Raw genomic sequence first — 25,511 nt, 5'->3', positions numbered from 1 at the left:
AGACTCAATGAAAGTTCTAGTGGTACTTGGCATCTTTTCCACAGCCCATTATTATGTTCACGAAAGACAATTTCAAAGATATTACAAGGTTTAATGCAGTTGTCTCGTCCCTACTTGAATATAATATAGATTGATTGAGTCTTCTTGGGGGAATACTCGCCATCTCTATTACTAACATCAATCTAATATTATTATTATTATTATTATTATTATTATTATTGTCATTTGTTACGTGAAGCCACAAATCTGTGCAGGGCTCAAGTGGCATGTAACATGTGCTGAAAATTTTTCTATGCAAAGTGTATGCATCTGTATCAACTCAGAGTATGAAGGCACCACAACATTCCTCCATTGTATAGGGACACGCTTCCACAAGTACATTAGTAATTGAAGACAAGAAAAGCCTATGACTACCACATAACCGTATTCTTTCAGGTAGACAATTGAAGAGCTTGAGTCCCGAATAATATTGTCCTTTTTCCAAAAGTGTCAGTCTGTGAGCGGGGTACTGATATACAGCTGAACTCTTTGCTCTTGTGCTATAGCCATGGCAAACTACATTTCCTTCAAATCTCTCTGAATTTCTGAAGACAAAATTTACAGTCTCAAGGAAGTGCAATGCTGGGACCGTGAGAAACCTGTATTTTCTAAAAATGGGCCTACATGAATTGGATGGCCGCAAGCCCTCCAAAACACGAACAGCTTCCTTTTGCATCTTAAATATTGTATATAAGTTATTTTTACTATTCCCCCAAAAAAAGATGCTGTAGCGTATTAGGGCTAAAAAATATCCATGATACACCTTCTGAGCTGTCTTTATAGTGGATGCAGTCCTCACAGTTCTCAGCGCAAAAAATGCATGATAGAGCTGTTTTATAAGTTTTTCCAAGTGTTTATCCCATTTCATATTTTTTTTGCAATTCCACTCCAAGAAAACTAGTCACTTCAACAGACAAGCACTCCCTCCCATTTGAAGCATTCAGGTTTGAAGGTTCAGCATGATGTCCCGTCACGGCAAACCTGATATAGTTGGATTTAGTCATATTGAACTTCAATGCATTATGACCAAACCAATTGTTGAGTTGATGCATAGCCGTTTCAGCCCTAATCATAACTTCGCTATCATCCTTACCAGTAACCAGAACCGTTGTATCGTCAGCATATAAAATGAGCTTGCCATATACATTATTTGGCAGGTCGTTTATAAATAAATTGAAAAGAGTCGGTCCAAGCACAGAGCTCTGTGGCACACCTTGCTTTACTCTTTCCCATGCTGAAAATACCAGTGAATTCCTATTACTCAATTTAACTGACTGATATCTATTTTCCAAATAGGACACGAAAAATTTCCCTGCACTACCAACAATCCATAGAATCCAAGCTTATTCAACAACAGCTCATGTTCTACCATATCAAACGCCCTGGATAAATCGCAGAAAAGCCCTAAAGCCTTTGGCGATCCATCCAGAGCAGCCAACACATCTGATACAACTTCAAATATAGCAGACTTAGTCGAAAATCCCCTTCTAAATCCAAATTGTTTGTTATGAAAAATGTTATTCTCATCTAAGTGAACCATCATCTGCTCAAACACAATCTTCTCAAATATCTTGGAGAATACAGTTAAGAGGGCAATTGGTCGATAATTTTTAAGATCCTTCCTATCTCCCTTCTTGTGAATTGGTTTGATCAGAGCATACTTTAATAATATATAATTTTCTATTTTAATAATGTATGGAATTAATTATTGAATATAATAGTACAGTATAATAATTATATTATACTATCTTGTGTACATCAAACACATTTTACAGGAAAGTTGTAGAAATGCTCAAGAATAAGGTAACATTAGTACGGTACGTTGTAGTGATTTACTAAAATATTTACTCAATTGAATTGGAATTTATTCGCCACAGATTCACTTAATGTTAAATAACTCAGTAGAATACGATAACATAAGATGTTTGCTCTATTTTTTCACGATTGATATGAAGGCTATCTTCTTGTTCTTGCTGAGGATGCTCAAGACTGATTTGAGTTTCTGCTTGATTAATGAGATGTGATGATGATAAATAAATGTACTTCCAGTTGTATGTGGGTTAAAGCCACCAGGAAGTGATTTTGAAGCTCACATCGGAGCGATAACTGAGCTGTACTCCACAGGTGACCCTCCAAGCTGGAGAACCGGAACTACACCGCTTATCAAATCTTATCATGAGTGATATCACACTAGTCGTAAGCTCAATCACTTCTCTTTCTTACAAGTATTGTATCTGTGTAATCAGATAAGTAAACTAGCTAAAATTGAATAATATAATAATATTGAAAACGAAAAATAAGGTATCCAACTAACCCGAGTAAGGTTGACGGATTCAGGCACAAACCTGATGGCGTAGAGCAGGTTGATGAAACATGCAACTGCGCAAATCAAGAAGGTGATTTGAAAGCCGTGAGGACCTTTGGAAACCTTGGCTGTTAGGAACTGAGCTATCAGAGATCCAACCATGCAGCTGGCTTGGAACGTTCCCATCCTGTTTCAAAATAGGATAGAACCATATTTAAAATTTCATTCAACAATTATCAAGTTATTCTTGATAACGAACAGTGTTGATGTTCTTGTGCTAATGAACAGATCAGTTTCGTGCGGATGATGAGGTCATTTTTGTGAGAAGAAAAAGGTAATTCTTATGGAGATGGTAAGTTAAGATGGTAAGTTATTCTTGGAGAATTACTGATTCATTCTACTCTATACACAGTCCCATGGAATTATAACAACAATCTTTGCAGCCAAAACTGCCCCCTTAACAAAATATTTAGAGGAGTCTCAGAAAATTGTGCTTGCAGGTCTCTTCATTATAAATTTATCCATATATTGAGATGTGAATGATGAGAAGTCCTAAAAAAACCGGTCATATTACATACATTACTATATCTCTATATATTATTATATGACTTCATCTCTGGAAAGGAGAACGACTGAGGATCTTGAAATCGGTGAATAACAATTTTGAAGTGCTGTGAAGTTTATTTTCCTTGGTTTTGAAATTAATGTGGATAACAGTTTCACTAATGAAATAAGAAGGTGAATTGACCAGAGTAACAGAGCCTATTTTGCAAACAGAAACTTGATAAAATCTAGACTGAAATGAAGAATACAAAAATTTTAATTTACCAAGCACTGATGAGACCAGTTGTGACATATGATCGTTGAGCTTGAGTTCTTAGCTTATTTATGGCCCGATATGTGAGGAGGGAGATTGCCGAATAAGAACCAATATTGGGATGGACACCATTTTACAAGGAAGGTGTATAGAAGGAAGGCATATGATTCTAGAAAAGTCAGCAGACTAGGTCATGTGCAGAGAATTGGGGAGAACAGAATGCAGAGGCAGATGTTTGTTAGAAGAATGGAAGGAACAGGAAGAGGCCGCCCTACAACACGCTGACTGCAGGATGTAGGAAAGGACTTGACATGCTTAGAAGTAAGGAATTGAAAGAGGCAGGCATGTCAGAGAGATGATTGGAGGCAAATTGTCGAGGAGCCCAAGGTCCACGTAGTGCTGTAGCGCTTCGTGAGTAAGTGATTATCAGCCATATCATATCAGATCAGTCTTATCATATAGAAGTACATATTCTAAAGAAATGCAGTCTGTACCTATAGCCAGCTCATCATGTCTTCTAGTTTATTTTACTTTATTTCAAGGGTCGATATAAATGAGATGGCTACATAATTTATGATATATATATACATATATATATATATATATAATATATATATATATATATTATATATATATATATATATATATAGATGAGATGTAAGATGTTTACTTTTCAGAATTAATTTCTTAAGTTACTAACATTTTTTTCGGTATATCTACAATCTGAATCTGTATTCTAAAGCTCATTATCTATATTAATAATCTTTGAATAATATACTAGCTTCATTTTTTAATTGTTTAGTCATTTAATAGTTTTCCTTGTGAAAACAGTAGATAATATTTAATAATTAGTTACTAGTTGCTGGCTTTTTCTCGGCAAAAATACACAGCTCTACCTTTATTATCCATTAAAATAATTAGAGTAGTAATGAATACTGACTTGGCAGCTCTATTCTCAGTGGTTGTGAAGTCGGTGATGGAGCAAACAATGGCGAGAACCAACACAGAGTAACTGCCAGAGAGTCCAATAGGTATTGACGGCAGAAGATAATAGCTTGCCGGTAATAAGTCATTGAACAGTACTTGTACCGATAAGATGAAGTAATAGAGGAATTGACCTGCAATTGAGACACTCATATGACACATTATTGTTATTCAACATTTATGGTTTGAAATTATTTATCTGAACGGACAAACTACATAATAATATGTTGTAAGTAAGGAAGTTTGTCATCATTCAGAATGATATCGAAGCCCTTATTGATAGCTATCATTCATTCTGGAGTCTTTAGCATAGTCGAATGTCGTCGAAGACAAAGTCTGTCTACTGTTAGCTGTGCTTATTTTCCATCTATTTTTGATCTATCTTTGATACTTGTATTATTCATATTTGATTTTTCAAAAGTAGTACATTTTATTAAAATTATTGCATGTATTTCTTATATTGTTATATTTCTTTGTAGATTGGTGTGTACTGCTGGAAGTTGAATAAATAAATAGACATTGACTACGGAATAGAGACAGAAATATCACAGATAAAAGATAGCAAAAAATTCTTCAATGTTGATTTCCATCACGAACTGTTTATTATTAAATCACTTTTTGCTACTAAAAAGAACGATTAACAGTTATATTTTTTCAAATAAATGAATTAATCACTCACTGTGACAACGAGATCTTTCGGCAGGTCCGCCATCTTCCTGGTTGTCTTCAACCTGGTTGAAGGCCTGAGTTGAAGGCTGGGTTGAAGACAAGCAGGAAGATGGCGGACCTGCCGAAAGATCTAGTTGTCACAGTGAGTGATTAATTCATTTATCGGAAAAATATGACTGCTAGTCGTTCTTTTCAATAGCAAAAAGTGATAGCATAAAAAATATCCAATGGTATAGGTATTGGTTGACGTTCCAAAATTCAAGAAGATTTTTTGTTAACTCAAGCCGATTACTGTCGACTACTGTCTAATATTACAGTTTTGTTGTGGTGAGAGTGTAAGAACGGCACAGTATGAAAAACTACCGGCATCACGTAGAACGAAAAACAACTACTAGGACTATCGGCTGAAATTTAGAACATAAACGCCCTATAACATGGAATATTTTCTTATGCAATCTTTTTTCTGTGGAAATACTCACCTAGAACTGATATGAGAATAAGCGGTCGCCTGCCGTGAGAATCACTCCATGGTCCCAGAAAAATGACACAGAACGCAGGAAGGATGGTCTCTATGAGCACTTGCCAGTTGAGTAGTCGATTCAATTCTGGCTGAATGATGTTCTGCACATCACCAGGAATCAGCTCAACATGCGAGCAAACGTCGTAGCTCATGTTTTTCACACTCATGCACAGTGATTCCATCAATAGGTTCGTGAACACTCCCTCTGAAATCAAGTAGGATGTTGAACTTGAGTGATGCTGCAAAATAGTGGGCCATTATATGTTCTACTTCATTCATTGATTTGTACAAGTAAATTGATTATCATTGGAATGGATGGAATAGAAATAAATGGTAAAATTTACTAATGTCGATACTGCTAGAATTCTCTGCGATGATGTATTGTTTCTGTTAGTGGATAATCCTCGGTAGGTAATCAATAGGTCGATTGAATAAAAGATAACAATTGCTAATACTAGGATTTAATTGAGCTGTATAATGATATCACCTGAAAGACCTAGTAATTGCTTGAGAATTTCAGCTGATGCCTGGAAAACTAGCATTTGATTATTTAACTAAATTTTAGCAATAGCTAGAGCTAATGGACTAGTTCCTAGTCACTAGATTCTAGATTTCATCCATTCAATTCATTGCGTGTTGGAGAGCGGCTTGGAAAGCTTCTGTTAGGCTATTTATTTTCTGTATGTCAACATAATCGCCTTTATTTTGTTATGAAGCATCCTTGGAACGTTTGCACTTTTTTGACCGAGCGAAGTGAGGTCTAAGATTCAAGTCGACGGGTTTGCATTTCTCTTTATGTTTATATTTATGTTTTTATGTTCCGCATTTACAGCGAAACGCAGCAATAGATTTTCGTGAAATTTGACAGGTATGTTCCTTTTTGAATTTCGCGTCGACGTAAACATACGGTTTTTGAAATTTTGCATTTTAAGGATAATACAAAAGGAAAAGGAGTCTCCTTTGAACGCCAATATTACCGTAAAAATCAGACTTTAGAATTATTCATCATAGATCAGCTGTTTAGTGGACTATAATACTACCCGTTCAAAAATATCGAACATCTTGAAAATGTATCTTTTCATCAGCGTTAGTAGACAGTTGCAGCCAGACCTGATAACAGCGCTCACACTCAAATTCCGGGACGACACGTCACGGTACGATAGGACAGAAAGCTCTATGTTTATTTAGGTTTTTTTCTAGACATTTTAAATTGATAAATTATTTATTAATTTTTGAGAAAACATAGAAACAGGTCAATGTAACTTACTGTGCGCGAGGTCTACTGTTCACAGAACTACTGGTTATCTTGATTGACTTTTATTTCCTTCTGATGTGTCCTAGGAGGCTTTCACCCAAAACATTGACGTAGCTATCAAATAACTTGGCTTATTAATAAGTTTATAATGCAAGATTAACGTTTTGACTTAGAGTGAACAAAATGCTAGAGAAAGAAAATAATTATTGAAGCCCAGCTTTATTAAATCGAAGAGATAAACTTACTTGATAATCCAGCGGGGAAAAGTAAGAGGAACGCCAAAACCTCAGGATAAATGAACTCCATCGTGGCAGCGTATTATTCTCAGGTTTTTTAATCTAACAACTCAGCGTCAACTCATTTTGGTGATGCTTTGTGTTGCTCTCATTATCTGGAAAAAACTAAAAAATAAGCTTTGGCTAACATCAATTATGTGGATAGAAAATGCCCAAGTTTGAATCACCTTGAATCTATAAAAAAATGAAGTTTCCACATGAGCTTGAATAGAATAAATATGTGGAAGGTATGTAAAATAAGCAAGAACAGGAACATTTTTACTACAGTGAATGTCTTACAAAAAGTTTGTCTTATGAAATTCATTCTGAGAAGACTGAGATATTTCCAGGTTGATACTTGAATTCTTCGTCGTTGACTGGAAAAACCAGATAGATTGTGACAAGGAGTCTTGAGGTATCTCCTTAGACTCGGGTTTGGCAGTGGATCTCATTGGAGAATAAAGGCTCATTCTGCAGTTCTGCCTGTGAATAGATTGGCCGTTTTAACAGTTGCTCCTTTATCAGACGTTAAAACATTTTTTCCAGCATCCTTCACAAATTTGGGGAGCGGATTGAATATTTTAATTGCTGCTATGTAAAAGCTTTTCTGAGTCTCATTCAATCTTATTTATATCTAAATTTCCTGCAACTCTAGTTTCCTGAATCTCAGTTTTCTCAAAAGTGGCCTACAGTGTTCAAGGCGGTTTGAGAGGGTGGTAATTCTGATTATCTTTTTTTCAAGCAGTTCCAAAATACATTTGAGACAGTCGGAGCATGCCCCCTGATCAAAATCCCAATAATTTTACTGGCTCATTTTTACTTTTCCAATCTTCATTTTTAAAAGAGCAATGGAGAGTTGAAATGGAATAAAGTAAAATATAATACTTCAATTAATTTAGAATCTACGGTTTCAAAATAAAAAATGCCATAATAATTATTAATTACTAATTTATAATTATTGGCTAAATATTTAAGCACGAATAACTTACTACCCAAGTTACGAAATTTTCGCTTGAGTAAAGTACCTGATCAGACGTTAAAACTTTTTTAGTGCATGTGTTTCTGTGTTTGAAATTTAATATATTTTACGCTCGTATAACTGTGATATAGAATAGAGGCTGTGATAAAACTGTACGACTTGAAACTTTATTACCAAAAACATCTGTGATAACTCCAGCACTGTGATAAATCTTCAAACTATATACCACACATTATAAAACTGTATTTGACTATAGTGAACGCAAACCTCGCTGACTCAGGCTTCTTCATTTGATGACTAATGTATTCTATTTGACACAATTTTCTTGGATCAATTACTTTTAGAACAAACTAATCCTCTAGACATCGAATTTCAATTATTTAGAATCCATAGTGACAGGATGAGGAATCAACAAGATAAAATGTCACCAGAAATAGGAAAAAATAAGTCAAACTACAGTGATAACTGTATTAATGTTCAGGCAAGAAGCCAATACCAGTCTTTATGTAATATATGTCAAGAAATAGTTAGTGACCAGGATAGGGCAGTGGCTTGCGACTGCAATGAGGACATATGGTACCACACAAAATGTGTAGGCATTAGCGACCTAAAATATGACTTGATGAAGGCGGGACGATGCACCGAGCAACCATGGCTATGTGAGAGTTGTAGTAATCTCATAAACAACGAGGCTATGCAGATCTCAACAATGCTGAATAGAAGCAACCAATCGACAAACGAAGAATCTAATTCTTGTACACGCTGTAAACTCACAGCTAGAACAAATCAAACTAGGCTAAGTCAATCTAATCAATTGGACGGAGTAATAAAGATTTTATTAGCTGACATAAAGGAACTTAACGATGAAATTCGACTACTTAGATCCGACAGGGACAGAATTTCAGATTCACTTGCTAGGAAGGCAGACGTGGTTTATAAACTGGAAAATATCATATTTGAATTCACCCAGGGCATCTATCCCGAGCCAACATGCCCCATCAGGAAGAAAGCTGAAGAGGACACAATTCGCCTGTTAAATGACGCTGAATCCACTGAGAGAATTACTGGAGAGAATAACCGGAACAACACAGATTTACATTGCTCACCCGTCCACACAAGTTATACCGGAAAAAATCCCTGCCCATCAGCTAATACGAAAGGTGTTTTGACAAAAAATAAAATCCAGACAAACAAAGGACAAACCGACCCCAAAACATACACCAAACATGATACACCTGATGCAAAAACAGGAGAGAGGCTACCATTAACACAGCCTGACGATAACTCACAGCTGTCTGAGAAGCAGAAGAGTGATGCACCACTGATAATAGGAGACTCTTTGCTGAAACATGCAACTAGTATTATACAGAAAAATAGTGAACAGGACATAAATATAGAGGTCATCCCAGGTGGAAAAATCCAGGATGTCAGCAGGGTTCTAAAAAACAAATCCAATTTGCCAACTAAGGTAGTATTAAACATAGGCTCAAATAACTTACTTGGGTCAAAAACCCCAAATCACGTGATGAGACCTCTATGGCTCACCATAGAAGCAAACAACAAGCGTTTTCCACACATAAAATGGTATGTATCATCCATCCCACTGCGTGAGGACATAAATGAGAGATTTATACAGGAAACCAACAAGGCACTGAAATTTATGTGCTGGCAGCTGAACGCTACTTATATAGACAACACTCAGCACCTCACTAAAAATCACCTAAATTGGGATGGAGTTCACCTTAACATAGAAGGATCTACGATTCTGGCCAAAAGATTGATGGGCGCACTTGATGTTGGAGAGGTGGCGGAGGGCGGCACACGGCACCCAAACTACGAGACAGCCTCACCCCCTCATCCAAACTAGACAAACAGAAAACTACAACACATCCAGGTCAACACATCACAGCCGGTACTACGGATCAGGAGCAAACAAATCAGGACATACAACAGAATAGACACAAAAAAACAGATACACTGAAAATCTATCATCTTAATATTCAGAGAGGCCTACAAAATAAGATTGACAGACTATTGATGGAAATAAGTCTTCACACTCCGGACATTCTCATACTCTCGGAACACGGCCTACAACTAGATGAGCTATTGAGCACACATATTCCTGGCTACACACTCGTTACCAAATTCTGTCGAACTGTATATATGTGGGGAGGCATAGCACTGTACAAAAAAGACACCTTAACCACAAGAATAAAAGAGATCGTGTTCGAAGGACTTCAGAAGCCAACAGAGAGGATCTTTGAGACGATAGCAGCCGAAGTCCAACTCAAGAAACAGAATCTGATATTAGTAGGTTCCTATAGATCACCTGATCCTAGAACAGAGGTGGAATACTTGAATAGGTTGGAATGTGTACTGCAAAAATACTCAGGAAAGAAATGCCACATAGTACTACTAGGAGATACAAATATAGACATACTGAAAACAGATAAACAAACCTATAAAGATTTAAACAATTTGCTAAAACAGCACGGCTGCTACATATATGACATACCGGTTACTAGAAAAACCCAGACAACAGCCACAAGTATAGATGGGTGCTACCTTAATATACCTATTAAAAAAGTAAAAGCAATAGCATACCCAAATTTAATTTCAGATCATCACTCAATACTATGTGACATAAAATATAAAGTCGAACATCAAACAGCCACTTATAAGTATGCCAGAAATTATTCAAAAGCAAATTTAAACAAACTAAAACAGCAACTAGGCCTTGTAAATTGGAAACCAGTAACTACGACTCATTCAGTGGAAGACAAATACAAAAAATTTCAAAGAATAATGCGATTAAGCATAGATGAAACCATGCCAAGAGAATCCAAGAAGATTAACATACCAAAAAACAAAATTTTTTGGGATGAAGAAACCACAAAACTAAAAGATGCTACAATGCAAGCATATGATAAGTATATGCTCACAGGCCGTATGGAAGACAAGGAACAACATTTGACAATGAAAAAAGCTTATGACCTGGATGTAAAAAACAAAAAGCAACTCGAATTGAAAATGAAAATACAACAGGCAGAAAATAAAACCAAAGTCTTGTGGCGAACGATAAATGAGGAAAGAAAAAAATCCAAAAATGTCAGAAATGAGAACCTCTACCTAACTGTGCGAGATCAAAAAATTACAGATCCCTATCAAATTTGCAACATCTTGAACGCTGGCTTCATGCAGCCAATAAAAGAACTGAATGGACATAATAATACTCCCAATAATCTGGAATTGACAGAGAATGCTCAAATATTCGACCACTTTGATGCAGTTACTCACACAGAATTAACCAAGATTCTTATGAGACTAAAACCAAACAACTCTTCAGGTCATGACGAAATTACAGGGAAAATTCTAGTCGTTGGAGTAGCACTGATTCAAAAAAGGGGCTCGTCCTCAAGCTCAGCAAATGAGTAGAGTGGCCTGTCGTTCAGCTTCAGTTTCACTGTGCTAAGCAGTTTATCTCTTGGTAGATTTCTCACTTCGCTGGGCAGCCTGTTGAACATTCGAATGGCTGCTGCTGGGTAGCTGTTGTAGGTGCTGCTCAATCGTGTGTGGGATGCCTCAAGGTCAGCAGCTCGGCGTGTATTGTGGCTGTGGATTTCGCCTCTTCTCGTCCAGTCTTCCTGGTTGTCCATCAGGTGTGATAGTGAGCAGAACACGTACTGACTGTAGATGGTGAGGATCCCCATACCCTTGAAGAGAGGTTTACAGTGGTCCCTACTTCCCGAGAATGTGATTGTTCGGACTGCTCTTTTTTGGAGGAGCAGCACATCCTTTGCTGCTGGTACATGTCCCCACAGGATCAGTCCATACATGATGTGGCTGTGAAAGAGTGAGTGGTATGCCATCACCAAACTATCCCTGCCTACCACATGTCTGAGCTTTTTTAGCAGGTATATTACCCTGGAAAGCTTTCTACACACTTCTGACACATGGTGACTCCATTTCAGCCTTCCATCCAGCCAGAAGCCCAGCAACTTAACCGGTTCTGCCTCCTGCCGTCGCAGTGAGCAAATGAGGGTATTTGTTTTGTCCTCATTCAGCTTTAGCTTGTTTGCTGAGAACCACTTTTTTGCACTGCATAACAGTTCTGCAGATCTTGAAATAGCCTCATCACTTGTAGGACCTCTCGCTGTTATTGTAGTGTCATCTGCAAAAATCACTGCTTCCTCGTTTGCTGTGAAATCATTCATGAGGAGAATAAACAGCAAGGGTCCCAACACTGAACCCTGTGGTACACCATGCTCTACTCTCCTGATTCTTGAAGTCGCTCCCTTTATTGAAGTAGCTTGCATTCTATTTTGCAAGTAATTTACAATTGTTTTCAGCACGGTCCCTTTCATGCCATACATTTCGAGCTTTTTGATGAGTAAGTCATGCGGCACACAATCAAAAGCCTTACTCAGGTCGCACATTGTGAGGGCCAGGGCTTCACCACCCTCAAAGGCACTTTGTATCTTGCTGGTCAGGGTGAGCAATGCACTTGTAGTTGAGCGCCCATTTCTGAAGCCATGTTGGGATTTTGCCAGGATTTCGTTCCCCTCCAGAAATTCTGTGATTTGCACCTTCATTTCTGTCTCAATGACCTTGGACAAAATTGGGACTATTGATATTGGTCGAAAATTAGATGGGATGCTGGTGTCACCTTTCTTGTGAATCGGTATTGTTCTTGAAATCTTCAGTAGATCCGGGAACTTACCCACACTGAGACAATCATTTATTGCCCTTGCCATTGGTCTTGCTATTAAATGTGCTGTGGATTTCAAGACAAATGTTGACAGGCCATAAATGTCCTGTGTTTTGGAGTTCTTCAATCCTCTGATGATGTTCTGTATCCGCTTTAGGTTAACCTCCTTCCACACATACATACTTACACCACCTCTGGTGTTGATGCCAACAACTGGATCGTGGTCGCCTGTTTTGTCCAGGTCCTTCAACACATTTCCAGCAGCCTCAACAAAATAATTGTTGAAATCGTCTGGGCTGAGTGGAGAGTCTACCTGGGGCTTCTTTGGACGATGTTCATTGATCACATCCCAGGCCGCTTTGCACTTGTTGTCAGCATTCATGATGATATTGGCTGTGTGCTCTCTCTTTGCCTGTCTGACATTCCTTCGGTACTCATTGTTTACTCTCAGGTAGAGCCTGTAGCTGTTTTGTCTCTTTTCTTGTGTTTCAGCTGTCTTATATTGATGGTTTAGCAGCATCACTAGGTTCTTCTGCCTACAGAGATTCTCTGTGAACCATGTTCTCTCGTTTGAAGTGTGGAACAGTGGACCTCTATTGAGTCTTGTGGATTTCCTCCTCACTTTCGGGTATACAGAGTTGAAGGCGCTTATGTACCCAGTTATCAATATATCAAATGTCAGTTCTGGATGTGTGGTGATGAATATTTGATTCCAGTTTGTGTTGCTCAATTTCTGACAGAGCTCTGGAATTTGCTCTTCTCTGACTACTCTGGTGTAGGAGCTGTAATTTGATTTCCATGCAGCCTCTGATGCAATTTCACCTTTTCCAGCCTCCTGTTGGATCTGGAAGACAACTGCGCAGTGGTCTGAAATCATGGGGTCAACTACTTCAACTGTATAATCCCAGGAATCCATATTTGTTAGAAATGTGTCCAGGCAAGCAGTTCCTCTTGTTGGAAGGTGACTGGCTACAAACAATCCATGATGTCGCAAAAGGTTTGTGAAACTATCTCTCATCCTGGATGGTGTCTCGAGATGTATGTTAAAGTCACCTCCTATCATCACACTTCTTTTGTGGGTTTTTATCAAAAACGATAGGAACTCATCAAACAATGTCAGGAATTGATCAAAGTCCCCATCTGGGGATCGATATACTGTGATTGCAATTATGTCATAATCCACTAAATGAATAGCAGCAATCTCCAAAGTGAATTCAGCACTGAACTGTTCAACATCTATCTTAATACACTTCAGGTTTCTTTGCAGATAAACAGCTGCTCCTCCATTCCTATGTAGATTTCTAGTGAATATACTTCCCAGCTTCAGTGATTTGATGCTACTGTAGATTTCAATCTCCTCCTCCCTCAGCCAATGTTCAGTTATGCATACTATACTGGGGTCCAATTCGTCCACGAAAATTTCAAGGACATCATTTTTCGTTCTGAGACACTGTACGTTTAAAAGTATGATTTTGAGTGTATCATAGTGTCTCTGTTCCATCCAAGGTGTAGGTGAGCCTACCTCAGTGTCCTCCCCTGCGTCTTTCTGAATAAAAAACGTCTCAGAGTGACATATTTAGGCCATTTGGTGCTGTCCATTATTGAGTCTTTCATGTCATATTCAACACCCAGTTTAAAGCTGCAGTACGACTCGCTTTTACTCACAAGTTTTTCGACTGTGAAAGTACAATTTGGAAATGTCCTGGTCAAAAATCTTTCAACATCCTCATTGGTGGTACCCCTCTTTATTTTCCCCAGGTGGAACCATGCTCTCTTTTCTCCAACGAGAGTAGACAGTAATTCTACATCTTTTGGGGTTGTATTTGACCCTATTATTGTCTTGTTTGCCACATTCACAGTTTTCCTGTTTGCCCTTGTAGCTCTGGCATAGTTCATTTTTGTCTCAGTCATATTTTTTAATGAGTCATCATCTTTAGATAATACAGCCACTTGATAATCTAGTGGGATAGTCTTTTTGGTTCTATATTTTCTGTTTGATGCTATCTTCCAATCGGATTCGTCATTTTCTTTACACTTAATTGAAGAAAAACTATGGTTATTTACATTTTCTTCAAGTCCATTGCTTCCCTGTTGCAGAGAATAGTCAAATAATGGAGAATCTATTTCATTTATTTTATTATTTGAAGCAGTGGTTGGAGGGAAATTGGAGTTAGGAACCTCTGGGTCTGGATCAACGTCATTGGATAATTTTACGTGGTTAATTGAGTCGTCCTTGTTTTTGTTGACATCAACGTCGTTACTATCCGGTCGATCATTGCTCTTTGTCGATAATTTATTGTCACATTTAACTAGGTCGATATTCACTATCGACTTTCTTCGAACTGTCGACTTGTTTCGCTGACTTCGAAGGCTGTGGCTGGTGGGAAGTTTTGTTCCTACATGCTCGTTAAAGTTCGAATTCAAACAGACAGCTGGTTTAACAACGTGTTTTGAACTGTCACTGTTTACGTCACACATATTTTTCAATTTTAAGTCTATTAAAATTTCAATATTTTTAAATAGATCATTATTAAAAGACCTAACTAAATCTAGTTTTGTGTCCATTTCGTCTACCTTTGTTGATATGGATAGAAAGTCGTCAAAATTTAGCTTCCTCAATGAAGCTAACCTATTATCACAGACTCCACAATGCCACTTCACAATGTCCCCAAGTGATTGGATCTTCACGTAATTATCATTTGAAACTTTCACACACTTCGCGTGAAACCATTTTTCACAAAATAAATCACAAAAAATGGCTTCTTCATTTTCTTTTATGGTTTTAACACAGAGACCACACGGCGAGTTTGCAACCTCTTCCACTGCCATCTTGACCAATCTTTTGATGTACTCGATTGGAACATACTCAAAACACAACTAATAAAAATGAGAATTCAAGGCAGAGCACTCAAGTGGATTGAAGACTACCTCCAACATAGAAAACAATATGTAGAGCTGGATTTCCAAAGACAAAATCAAATAATCACTTTCAAATCAACAGCACGATCAGTCAAAAGAGGAGTACCACAAGGGTCAATCCTGGGACCGCTGCTCTTTCTTATATACATAAATGATCTTTCGGATGAATTACAAGAAAACAAAAAGTGTATCCTATTTGCAGACGACACAACTATACTACTTCCCACAAACAGAAAGGAAAATCGAAACAATATAGTTGAATCAACTCTTACTGAAGCTACCTCAATCTGCAATAGAATGAAACTGGCCATAAATAATGAAAAAACAGTACACATGAACTTCACCCCAACAAACCAAACAGTGGAAAGCACAAAGTTCCTTGGTGTAATTATCGACAACCATCTGACCTGGAGGCAACACACGGACTATTTGTGTAAAAAACTCTCCTCTGCTACATATGTCATCCGCAAAATCAGAAATATTGCTGATGAGAGGACAGCACTAATCGCATATCACTCATTATTTATGTCACACCTGAGATATGGCATCGTCGCATGGGTATCATCAGCACAGGGAAATCTCGAGAGAATATTAAGGATACAAAAAAGGGCAGTGCGAATCCTACTAAGAGAAAACTACATAGAACACTGTAAACCACTCTTCAAGCAGACAGGTATCCTCACAGTGATCTCAATATACATCCTGGAATCCATCATCCTAGTGGTAAACCAAAGTCCGGCTTTAAGACGAGATAAGCACAGTTATAGAACACGCAACGTGGATGACATAAGCCTCCCCCAGCATCGACTTAAGAAGTATAGTAGATCTCCGGCCTATTCGGGGGCATACCTGTTTAACCTGCTTCCTGGCAACATAAAATCCCTAGTGAATGACAACACCTTCACAAGAAGACTAAAACAATACCTGATGGACAGACCATACTATAGCATTGCAGAATTCATTGATGACCACACCTTCTCACACCTTAAATAAAAGTGAACACCGACACCCCCACGATGGGACGAAAAAGACGATTCCCCGGTCAAGCAGACTGCGGAGAAGACATAAGAAGTAAAAAAAAGTAAGTAAGTAAGTAAGTTTAATTGCTGCTATGTGAAAGCTTTTCTGAGTCTCATTCAATCTTATTTATATCTAAATTTCCTGCAACTCTAGTACAGTGGTCATGCACATTACTCCTTTTCTTCAGACTGTCTAGGTACTTTGTCTATTAGGCCAACATATTAATGAGCAATATATTATATTACTGAGAATCGAGACAATATTTGGCCAATACATATAATGCATTCGCGGAATATTGTCACGAATCTGTTTTCTTAAAAGTGGCCTGCAGTGTTCAAGGCGGTTTGAGAGGGTGGTAATTCTGATTATCTTTTTTTCAAGCAGTTCCAAAATACATTTGAGACAGTCGAAGCATGCCCCCTGATCAAAATGTCATAGGTTATAATTATTATGGCTGTAAGACAATGAATGGTAAGCTGTCAGTAGGCCTAAATAGTATATTGTCACCACATATCTCAATTTTCTGAGTAATCCCAATAATTTTACTGGCTCATTTTTACTTTTCCAATCTTCATTTTTAAAAGAGCAATGGAGAGTTGAAATGGAATAAAGTAAAATATAATACTTCAATTAATTTAGAATCTACGGTTTCAAAATAAAAAATGCCATAATAATTATTAATTACTAATTTATAATTATTGGCTAAATATTTAAGCACGAATAACTTACTACCCAAGTTACGGTAGTTTCTGATAAATTACTGTATGGGTAGTGGTGATTAAATAATATTGTCAGATGTCTCTCTTTAATGTGGACAATGATCTTAAAATGAAAATTGAATTTTCGTTCTATTTCATGTACTAAACTATTACAGAAAATATTTGGTGATAGAAAAAATAATAATATTAACTTACCTACTTATTGTTGGTAGGTTAGAGTTGTGAATCTAATGGATAGGTTACTAATTAACCCTTGTCAAAATTTTTCAATGAAAAATGTAAAGCTTTGTTCATGGTGTGACCTATTTAAAATATAAAATTATCTTAGATCTCATCAATATTCATCAAATATATTAAAATTCAGTTGCCTGATGCCTACCCCATACAAAAGCAATATTATTTAACCACAACAAACATCAGCTGATTCGCTAACCATAGCATCATAATTGAAAGCAGACAACATAATTTTGTAACCATCTGTTTGAAAAATATCAGAATCAGTTCAGTTTCTCTCAATTTCAATTTATCTAGATATTACGATTTTCCTAAAAGTATTATAAAAGGTTCTGTTCATGTTCAATCACATTTTTGAAGGGTTGGTGGAGGAGGTAACTAGAATTATGCTTTTAATTAGCAATAATATTGCTAATTTTAGCAATAATAATATGCTAATTTAGCAATAATATTGCATTTTTTTTAAATAGTATAAATATATTATATTTATATTATTTAAAAAATAATAAACACAGAGAATAATAAATAAAAAACACAAAGAGTTGAACAATTAAGAGATAACAAACAGATAATTTTAGATGATCTGAAATCTAGCTAAAATGAAATTCACTCATGTGTTTAAATACGTTGGAAAGTCGTCTGTTCAAAAAATTTCAAAAACACAGTACACAGTACACACAGAGCACGAGAGTAGTGATCAAATTAAGCTCAAAGTCAAGCGTTTTCAATATTTTTTTAATTTAATTCAATTCATTAATAATATCACCAAAATTAGAAGATTTAATATTAGAACCATTCTAGTTTTGTTCAGTATTCTTGTAAAGATACTACTTATAGGTATTCAGTCTTGTCAAAATATTTCAAGAACTTATAGCCTAACTTATTAGGTCTAGGCCTACTTGTTTTTCAAATCTTGAAAGTTCTGGTGAGAAATTTTTATTTCATACTATACTTGAAAACTATTTATTTAAAGACGAAACATAACCTATAGCCCAGCATAATTTTATTCTATCTTTATTGATTCTCTTAAATTTCATTGATTCAAGAAAAACAAAATGTAAACAAGTTAACAGATATTACTACCAACATTATGATAGTTGTCAAAACTTTACCTATTAATGATAGATGCAGTAACCAATCAAAACGTTTCACTATAGAACTTGTGCAAAGCAACAGCAGTGTAATATTAACTTGAGATTCAAATGCAATTTTCTTTTTACATTTACTGCTGTCAAGAGTGGACGACCTTCAATCTATGAGCTAAAACAAAGACTTTGTTGTTTGCAATTATACTAACATTCCATCCTCAATATTCTGTTATATAAATAAGCTATCTTTTGAAGATTGCTGTATTGTACTCGCACGTTCTACTATGATAAGTTATGTAAACCTTTACACGTTATCAAAATTACAAAGGCCTAGCCTACTTAATAGCTCATCAACACTATTGAAGCAATTTTCTTTAACTCTGTTGGTGTCTTTTATGTAGAGGTTCATAGATTTGAAAAGTTTAAGTGCTGTTCATAAATTCACAGCTCATAGATTCAAAAGCACTCTTCCAAATTAAATCATTTTGCGGGTAATTGTCTTAGCTAATGATTAATAATTTAAAAAAATCCTGGTCACGTGACGGTAGCTGTTTTAACTTGAATAAAAAAATCATGGTAGGCTGATAGAAGAATACTTTTAAAAAATCAGTAAAAAATATAGGCTACCGTATTAACAAAAACTACTAATGCAGCCTACAGTAAAAATCAACTATAATAAATTAAATATGAGTGGGTAATATTAAGAATGAGCCTGTAAATTCCATTGCTCTTGAACTCTTGTGTTATATTAGATAATACCATTCACCAATCATTTATTTCAAGATTATTCTGTCCCAATACGAAATGGAATGTTTTCCCATAAATAAAATATAAATATTGTAATAATTCTTTGCTCACAAAGTATTTTACCTAGGCTAACTCGGAACTACTATACACCTAATATTTCTACATCAATTCTGTTCGTTACTTTTAATGCACAATAAACCTCTTTTTTCAAAACTTGATGGATTCCAGTAGTAACTCTTTAAAAAATTCTTTAACGTTTAAACTCACAAAGAGAAATCTCAAAATTCATAAAACAATGTTTATTTTGATATCAGTGATAAGATGATAGTCGATTTGAAATTCAAAGTTTGAGTACAATGTGAGTGTTACGCAAGATAAAGTTTATCTATTGAGCTGGAGTAATTCATCATTACAAAAAAGCAGAGTTAATTAAAAAAAACAAAAACAATTATCAAATGTCGTGAATAAGTCCAAGTTTTCCTAGATAGATCGTGTTAAAAATATAATAAATAAACTGTAGGCAGCGTCACAGTCCTGCACATTTTTCATGAAAATCATCTTATTAATATAAGCTCCTTCCAATAAGCCACAATCAAAATTGGTTCTTGAATGAATTGACTGGGCCCGCCCTAACTGAGCTCGGCGGGCAGTTGAACATTCGCACTGCCAACACTGGAAAACTGTCTTCACTCTTGAGACAGACGACAGCGAGGCATATCCAAGTTAACCACCCTTCGAGTTTCATGCGAATTTCGTCCTATCTTCTGGTTAATGCGCAGATGTTTTTCCTGACATGTAGAAGCGATGATAGTATGTACAGGCCATGAACTGTATGGATGCCCAAACGCTGGAATATGGGCTGGCATTGTGCATCATACTCAATATAGAGAGGTCCACGTTATAATGGCAGTGGAGAAAGATAGGAGAACAACGTTGCGGATCCTCTGTCTTGTCAGTGCCTTCTACAGACGGTAGCTGATACAGGTTTATTAATGTAATATTAACTGTTCATTCTCGTTTAAAATAATCAATTATATTTTATTAATCAAGATAATATATTTTTCAATAATTTCGTAATAAATTTTCATACTTAAGATGAAATATTTCGTTAATTAATTATCAATTCTACATTGTTAAAAGACGATCTGGCAACAGAGCAAAGTGAGAAAGAGATAGTGCTATACTCTTTGTTCATTGGTAGACAAGGGTAGCAATGTCATTGCTAATCAAACACTGCCATTATAACGTGGACCTCAATATAAATGTCATTATACGGAGTGCCTTTTTCTGGAGCAGGAGTATGCTCCTCACATACGCCTAATGTTCCCTCATAAAGATGCCATACTGAATATGGCTGGCAAATACTGCATTGTACAGCATTATCAGGCGTTCAACACTATGCAGCCTCCTCATAATCCCGAGCAGATAGACAACTCTAGGAAAGCCGTTTGCAGATTTTGGTGACATGTGACTCCCATGATAGTTTGGTAACAATACCAAAACCAAGTAACGTCAGCGGCTCGGCATCAATAATAAAAACCATCAATCGGTTAAAATTTTATTGCAGCTGAGAACTCACCTAATCGACCTCATGAACATATTATCAAGTATCAAACCAACATTCTCACATCGATGGAATTATGATGGAGAATGATCTAAGCCTCCAAAAGCTAAAAGTAAGCATAATTATAGGCATAGCAAATCAAATCAAATTCTTTTATTGCTGTAACATTTTTTCAAAATGCATAACAAAGTCAAAACATATAAGTTAAAACAGTCATAAGATCACAGATTATGTATCTAACAGTATTATCTAACAGTTCATTTTTCAACAAGGAAAGTTTTTATTCTATTCTTAAAACATTTAGTCTCTAGACATTTAATGTTATCAGGTAAATTATTAAACATTCTGATGCCATACTCAATAAAACCATTTAGTGTGTATGAATATTTACATTGATTCACTCTGAGAGCAGACGCATTCCTAGTAAAATGATTATGAACAGTATTATTCAAAGGAATAAATGCCAGATTCTTCTTTATATACATTAAACGCTCAAAAGCATAGATAGCAGAGACCATGGACATGAGCAATCACTCTTATTGCACGCTTCTGCAAAACAAACAGTCTCTTAACGTTAGTGTCATTCCCCCAGGCACCAATACCATAAGACAAATGGCTATGAACATATGCATAATAGACAGTAATTGTTCAATAAAAATAAACCTTTAGATACTCTCTTAAATAATAAGTATACATGAGTCTCCCACTTAAGATTACTCTGCAATGTGATGCCCTAAAATTTTGTATTGTCACTACTAGAAGTGAAGCCAAAATCCAACATTTGGGTTTTGTCCTTGTTAAGACAGAGTGAATTTGCAGCAGACCAGTCTTCAACAATTAAATTAACACAATTTTGAGAGTAATTAAACAAATTATTACATTTGATCTGAATAGCCAAGTCATCAGCAAACATGAATGACTTAACAAAATCATTGCTTATGGCAGCTGGAAGATCATTAACATAAATGATAAAAAGAAGCGGGCCCAGTGTAGAACCTTGAGGGACACCAAATCTCACTTCACAAAATTTTGAGAAGCAGTTGTTATAAAAGACTGCCTGAAATCTATCATTTGAGTAATAGAAAATCAGATTGACTGCATTATTATCAAAGCCATAAAACCTCAGTTTCTGCAATAAGATATCATGCTTTATAATATCAAACGCCTTGGACATATCAAAGAAACTGCCCTTAACCCTATCAATAGAATACATGCAGTGCTTCATAAATTCAGAGATAGCCATTCCAGTTCCTCTAAAAGGTCTAAACCCATATTGACTATCACTGAAAAGATTATTTTTTTCAAAGTATTCAATCATTTGCACATATAAAATATTCTCAAAAATTTTGGAGAAAATATGAATTATCGATGCTAGATGAGATGCTAGCATCTAGCATATAGTCAAGCATCTAGTTATATATTGAGAAAAATATAATTATATCATAGTGAAGAGAATAGTATTTCAGGAGAGATATGTAGCTGTGGTGGAATCTCGCCAAAACTGCAGATGTCCGTCTTTGATATTAGGCTACTCAAATATGTAATAAGTGGGCTAGTAAATATTATAGGAATAAGTAATTTATGTAACGGTACTTGCCTAGAGAATTGATATTGTAATCCAAATTATTCCATCTCTAACACATGATAAATGTCCATCAAGTATCACAACAAAAATAAAGATGAACATAGAGTAGCTCCAGACTCTAACTAATTTATCTATTCAGTTTGCAGGTTCACTCAATTCAACTATTTTCATTTCGGTAGTGTTTCAATAAAAAATATCGAATTTTGATAACGAAACAGAGGCCAGATAATACCATTGAAATGTCTGCTCCTCATATCAGTGTGCAACAGTCAACAGTGTCATTAGTTTTTTTACTCTCTTTTGTAATCGATCTCCCAAAGTGGCATATTGCCAAAAATTTTATGTTCAAATATGACAAAATGTGGAATCCTTGATAACCCATATTTCCATTGTAAACCAGACCGTTATATTATGATAATGAATGTAAGAATGTCGTGAACAAATTAGTTTTATATTAAAACAAATTACTTGCTCATATCAATTTACCTATCAATTGCTTTCCAAGATGAGATTTAAATAGGGGGTTTCGTTATAAATTGATTTAGTTTGGAGGTGAAATGTCAATTTTACAATGGATCTTCAAAGAAACCAATTTGGAATGATAAAATAATTTTGTTTTTGAATATTTGTATGTACAGATAAGAACAAAATAACTGTAATTGAGGCAAAAATTTCACATTTTATTTGTTGAAGCTTATCTTAATCTTATTATTATGTTCTATGTTACACTTTTTACAAAGGCTTTTGATCCAGTCAACTTCACAATCAATGTATCAGCATATTAGGCCTATCATACTTGAAGAAAACATTTTTTTTTTTTAAATATATACTTTTTACTTTCCTTGCCCTACTACCATAGGTAAGGAAAGTATTGCTTTCCAAAAAAAATTAAGGTACCCCAATTTCAAGTTTTCTATACGTTTCAAGGTCCCCTGAGTCCAAAAACATGATTTTTGGGTGTTGGTCTGTGTGTGTGTGTGTGTGTATGTGTGTATGTCTGTGAACACGATAACTCCATTCCTAATTAACCGATTGACTTGAAATTTTAAACTTAAGGTCCTTATACCATGAGGACCCGACAATAAGAAATTCAATAAAATTCAATTCAATATAGCGGAAAAAATGGCGGATAATTACTAAAAAACCATGTTTTTCACGATTTTCTCAAAAACGGCTTTAACGATTTTCTTTAAATTTATACCATGGATAGCTATTTATAAGCCCTATCAACAGACATGAGTTTCATTTCTGGGAAAATTGCAGGAGCTGCGTAATATTCTCGAGAAAAATGGCGGATAATTACTAAAAAACCATGTTTTTCACGGTTTTCTCGAAAACGGCTCTAACGATTTTCTTCAAATTTATACCATGGATAGCTATTTATAAGCCCTATCAACTGTCATGAGTTTCATTTCTGGGAAAATTGCAGGAGCTGCGTAATATTCTCGAGAAAAATGGCGGATAATTACTAAAAAACCATGTTTTTCACGGTTTTCTTGAAAACGGCTCTAACGATTTTCTTCAAATTTATACCATGGATAGCTATTTATAAGCCCTATCAACTGACATGAGTCTCATTTCTGGGAAAATTGCAGGAGCTGCGTAATATTCTCGAGAAAAATGGCGGATAATTACTAAAAAACCATGTTTTTCACGGTTTTCTCAAAAATTACTCGACTGATTCATTTCAAATTCATACTCTGTATAGTTATTTATCAGCTCCATCAACTGGCATGAGTCTCCTTTCTGGGAAACTAATGGGGGGTTTACCCCATCCTTGAGAAATGGACTTTGTAGATCAAATCAAATCAAATCAAATCAAATCAAATCAAATCAAATCAAATCAAATCAAATCAAATCAAATCAAATCAAATCAAATCAAATCAAATCAAATCAAATCAAATCAAATCAAATCAAATCAAATCAAATCAAATCAAATCAAATCAAATCACTTTTATTGTCAGAAACACTTTCACATGTTAAAACAATCGTCAAACAAACATTTACACCAATCAATATGTCTAAAGTCATAAAACACTTTTAATTATAGGTAAGTATTGAAGGCGTGCTACTTAACAAATATTGTATTAAGGCTATGCAAAGAATTCCTCAACTGAATAGAGGCATTTTTGTAGAAGAATAGCTTTGATAGATCTTTTAAATTCTTCGATTTCTAGATGCCTAGTCTCTAGAGGAAGTTTATTGAACAGTTTTATAGAAGTAAATTGCCAGTTTCTCTGAGTGCCAGTATAACGGTGTGAATCTACTCTCACGTCCTCCCTGTGTCTAGTAGAATAATTATGTACATCACTATTTATAACATATTTGCCCACATTCTTCCTCATGTAAATCAAACACACATACACATATAGTGATGGAAGAGTCAACACACCTAATCCTTGAAAGAGAGGTTTACAACTTGCAAGCGGTGGTGCATGGCAAATAATTCTAAGAGCTTTTTTTTGTAATTTAAAAAGTGTAACAGCCGTAGAGCAATTTCCCCATAGCTGGACACCATAAGCTAAGTGACTATATATGTGCGCATAATAGACACTCATTAAGACATCATGCTCGACAATATTGCTTAGTCTACGCAAAAGAAATATCCCTTTACTGAGCTTACCAGATGTATAATCTATGTGACATTTCCAGTTCAAGTTTGTGTCCAGCATAAGACCTAAGAATTTCAGAGAACCCAAGCAAGTAAACCTCGTATTGAAACTAAATTGGAGGTCACTGGTTTTTAACGAGTTGAGACTCAGATTATTGGAAGCACACCAGTCTTCAATAGTCAATGTGCTTCTCTCAAGCACTGCATTGATATGCTGTTCATCAGTACCACTGACTTTCAAGCCCAGATCATCGGCAAAAAGGAAAGAACAACTGTTTTTGCAGAAACTACTTATTGAGTTTGGCAAGTCATTGATGTATATTATAAACAACAGCGGCCCAAGTATGGAACCTTGCGGTACACCATACCTGACCACTTTGCCACTTGAGAACTCACCATTCCTAAACCCAAATTGCATTCTGTCACCAAGGTAGGAACGAATAAGATCTACTGCCGCTTTTTCAATGCCATAA

General features: G+C 35.8%; 1 protein-coding gene across 6 annotated transcripts; it reads right to left on the bottom strand.

The window, feature by feature from the left end:
• Window positions 1-2,266: 2,266 nt before the first annotated feature.
• Window positions 2,267-22,690, bottom strand: LOC111046655 (proton-coupled folate transporter). 6 transcript variants are annotated; one of them, XM_039421137.1, is made up of 5 exons: window positions 22,440-22,690; window positions 6,835-6,980; window positions 5,294-5,539; window positions 4,102-4,279; window positions 2,267-2,531 (listed from the first exon to the last, which is right to left on the bottom strand). In XM_039421137.1, the coding sequence occupies exons 2-5, from the start codon at window positions 6,893-6,895 to the stop codon at window positions 2,282-2,284; spliced, it is 735 nt and encodes a 244-aa protein (XP_039277071.1). In that variant the 5' UTR covers window positions 6,896-6,980; window positions 22,440-22,690; the 3' UTR covers window positions 2,267-2,281. The 6 variants fall into 6 exon arrangements, with proteins under 6 accessions (XP_039277071.1, XP_039277075.1, XP_039277074.1 ...); XM_039421141.1 differs by having other exon boundaries at window positions 6,835-6,990; window positions 22,440-22,552; XM_039421140.1 differs by lacking the exon at window positions 22,440-22,690 and adding an exon at window positions 18,556-18,832 and having other exon boundaries at window positions 6,835-6,990.
• Between the last annotated feature and the right edge of the window lie 2,821 nt (window positions 22,691-25,511).

The sequence above is a fragment of the Nilaparvata lugens genome, chromosome 2 (genome assembly GCF_014356525.2).
Source record: "Nilaparvata lugens isolate BPH chromosome 2, ASM1435652v1, whole genome shotgun sequence".
NCBI lineage: Eukaryota > Metazoa > Arthropoda > Insecta > Hemiptera > Delphacidae > Nilaparvata > Nilaparvata lugens.
This window is presented reverse-complemented; position numbering and strand designations above follow the sequence as displayed.

Excerpts from the sequence above, each read along its gene's own strand:
- LOC111046655 (XM_039421137.1), bottom strand. The coding sequence starts at position 6,895 with ATGGAGTTCATTTATCCTGAGGTTTTGGCGTTCCTCTTACTTTTCCCC. Across the intron at positions 5,540-6,834 it reads TTTCCCCGCTGGATTATCAA|AGGGAGTGTTCACGAACCTA; the intron begins GTAAGTTTATCT and ends ACTTGATTTCAG. Across the intron at positions 4,280-5,293 it reads TATTCTCATATCAGTTCTAG|GTCAATTCCTCTATTACTTC; the intron begins GTGAGTATTTCC and ends TCTCAATTGCAG.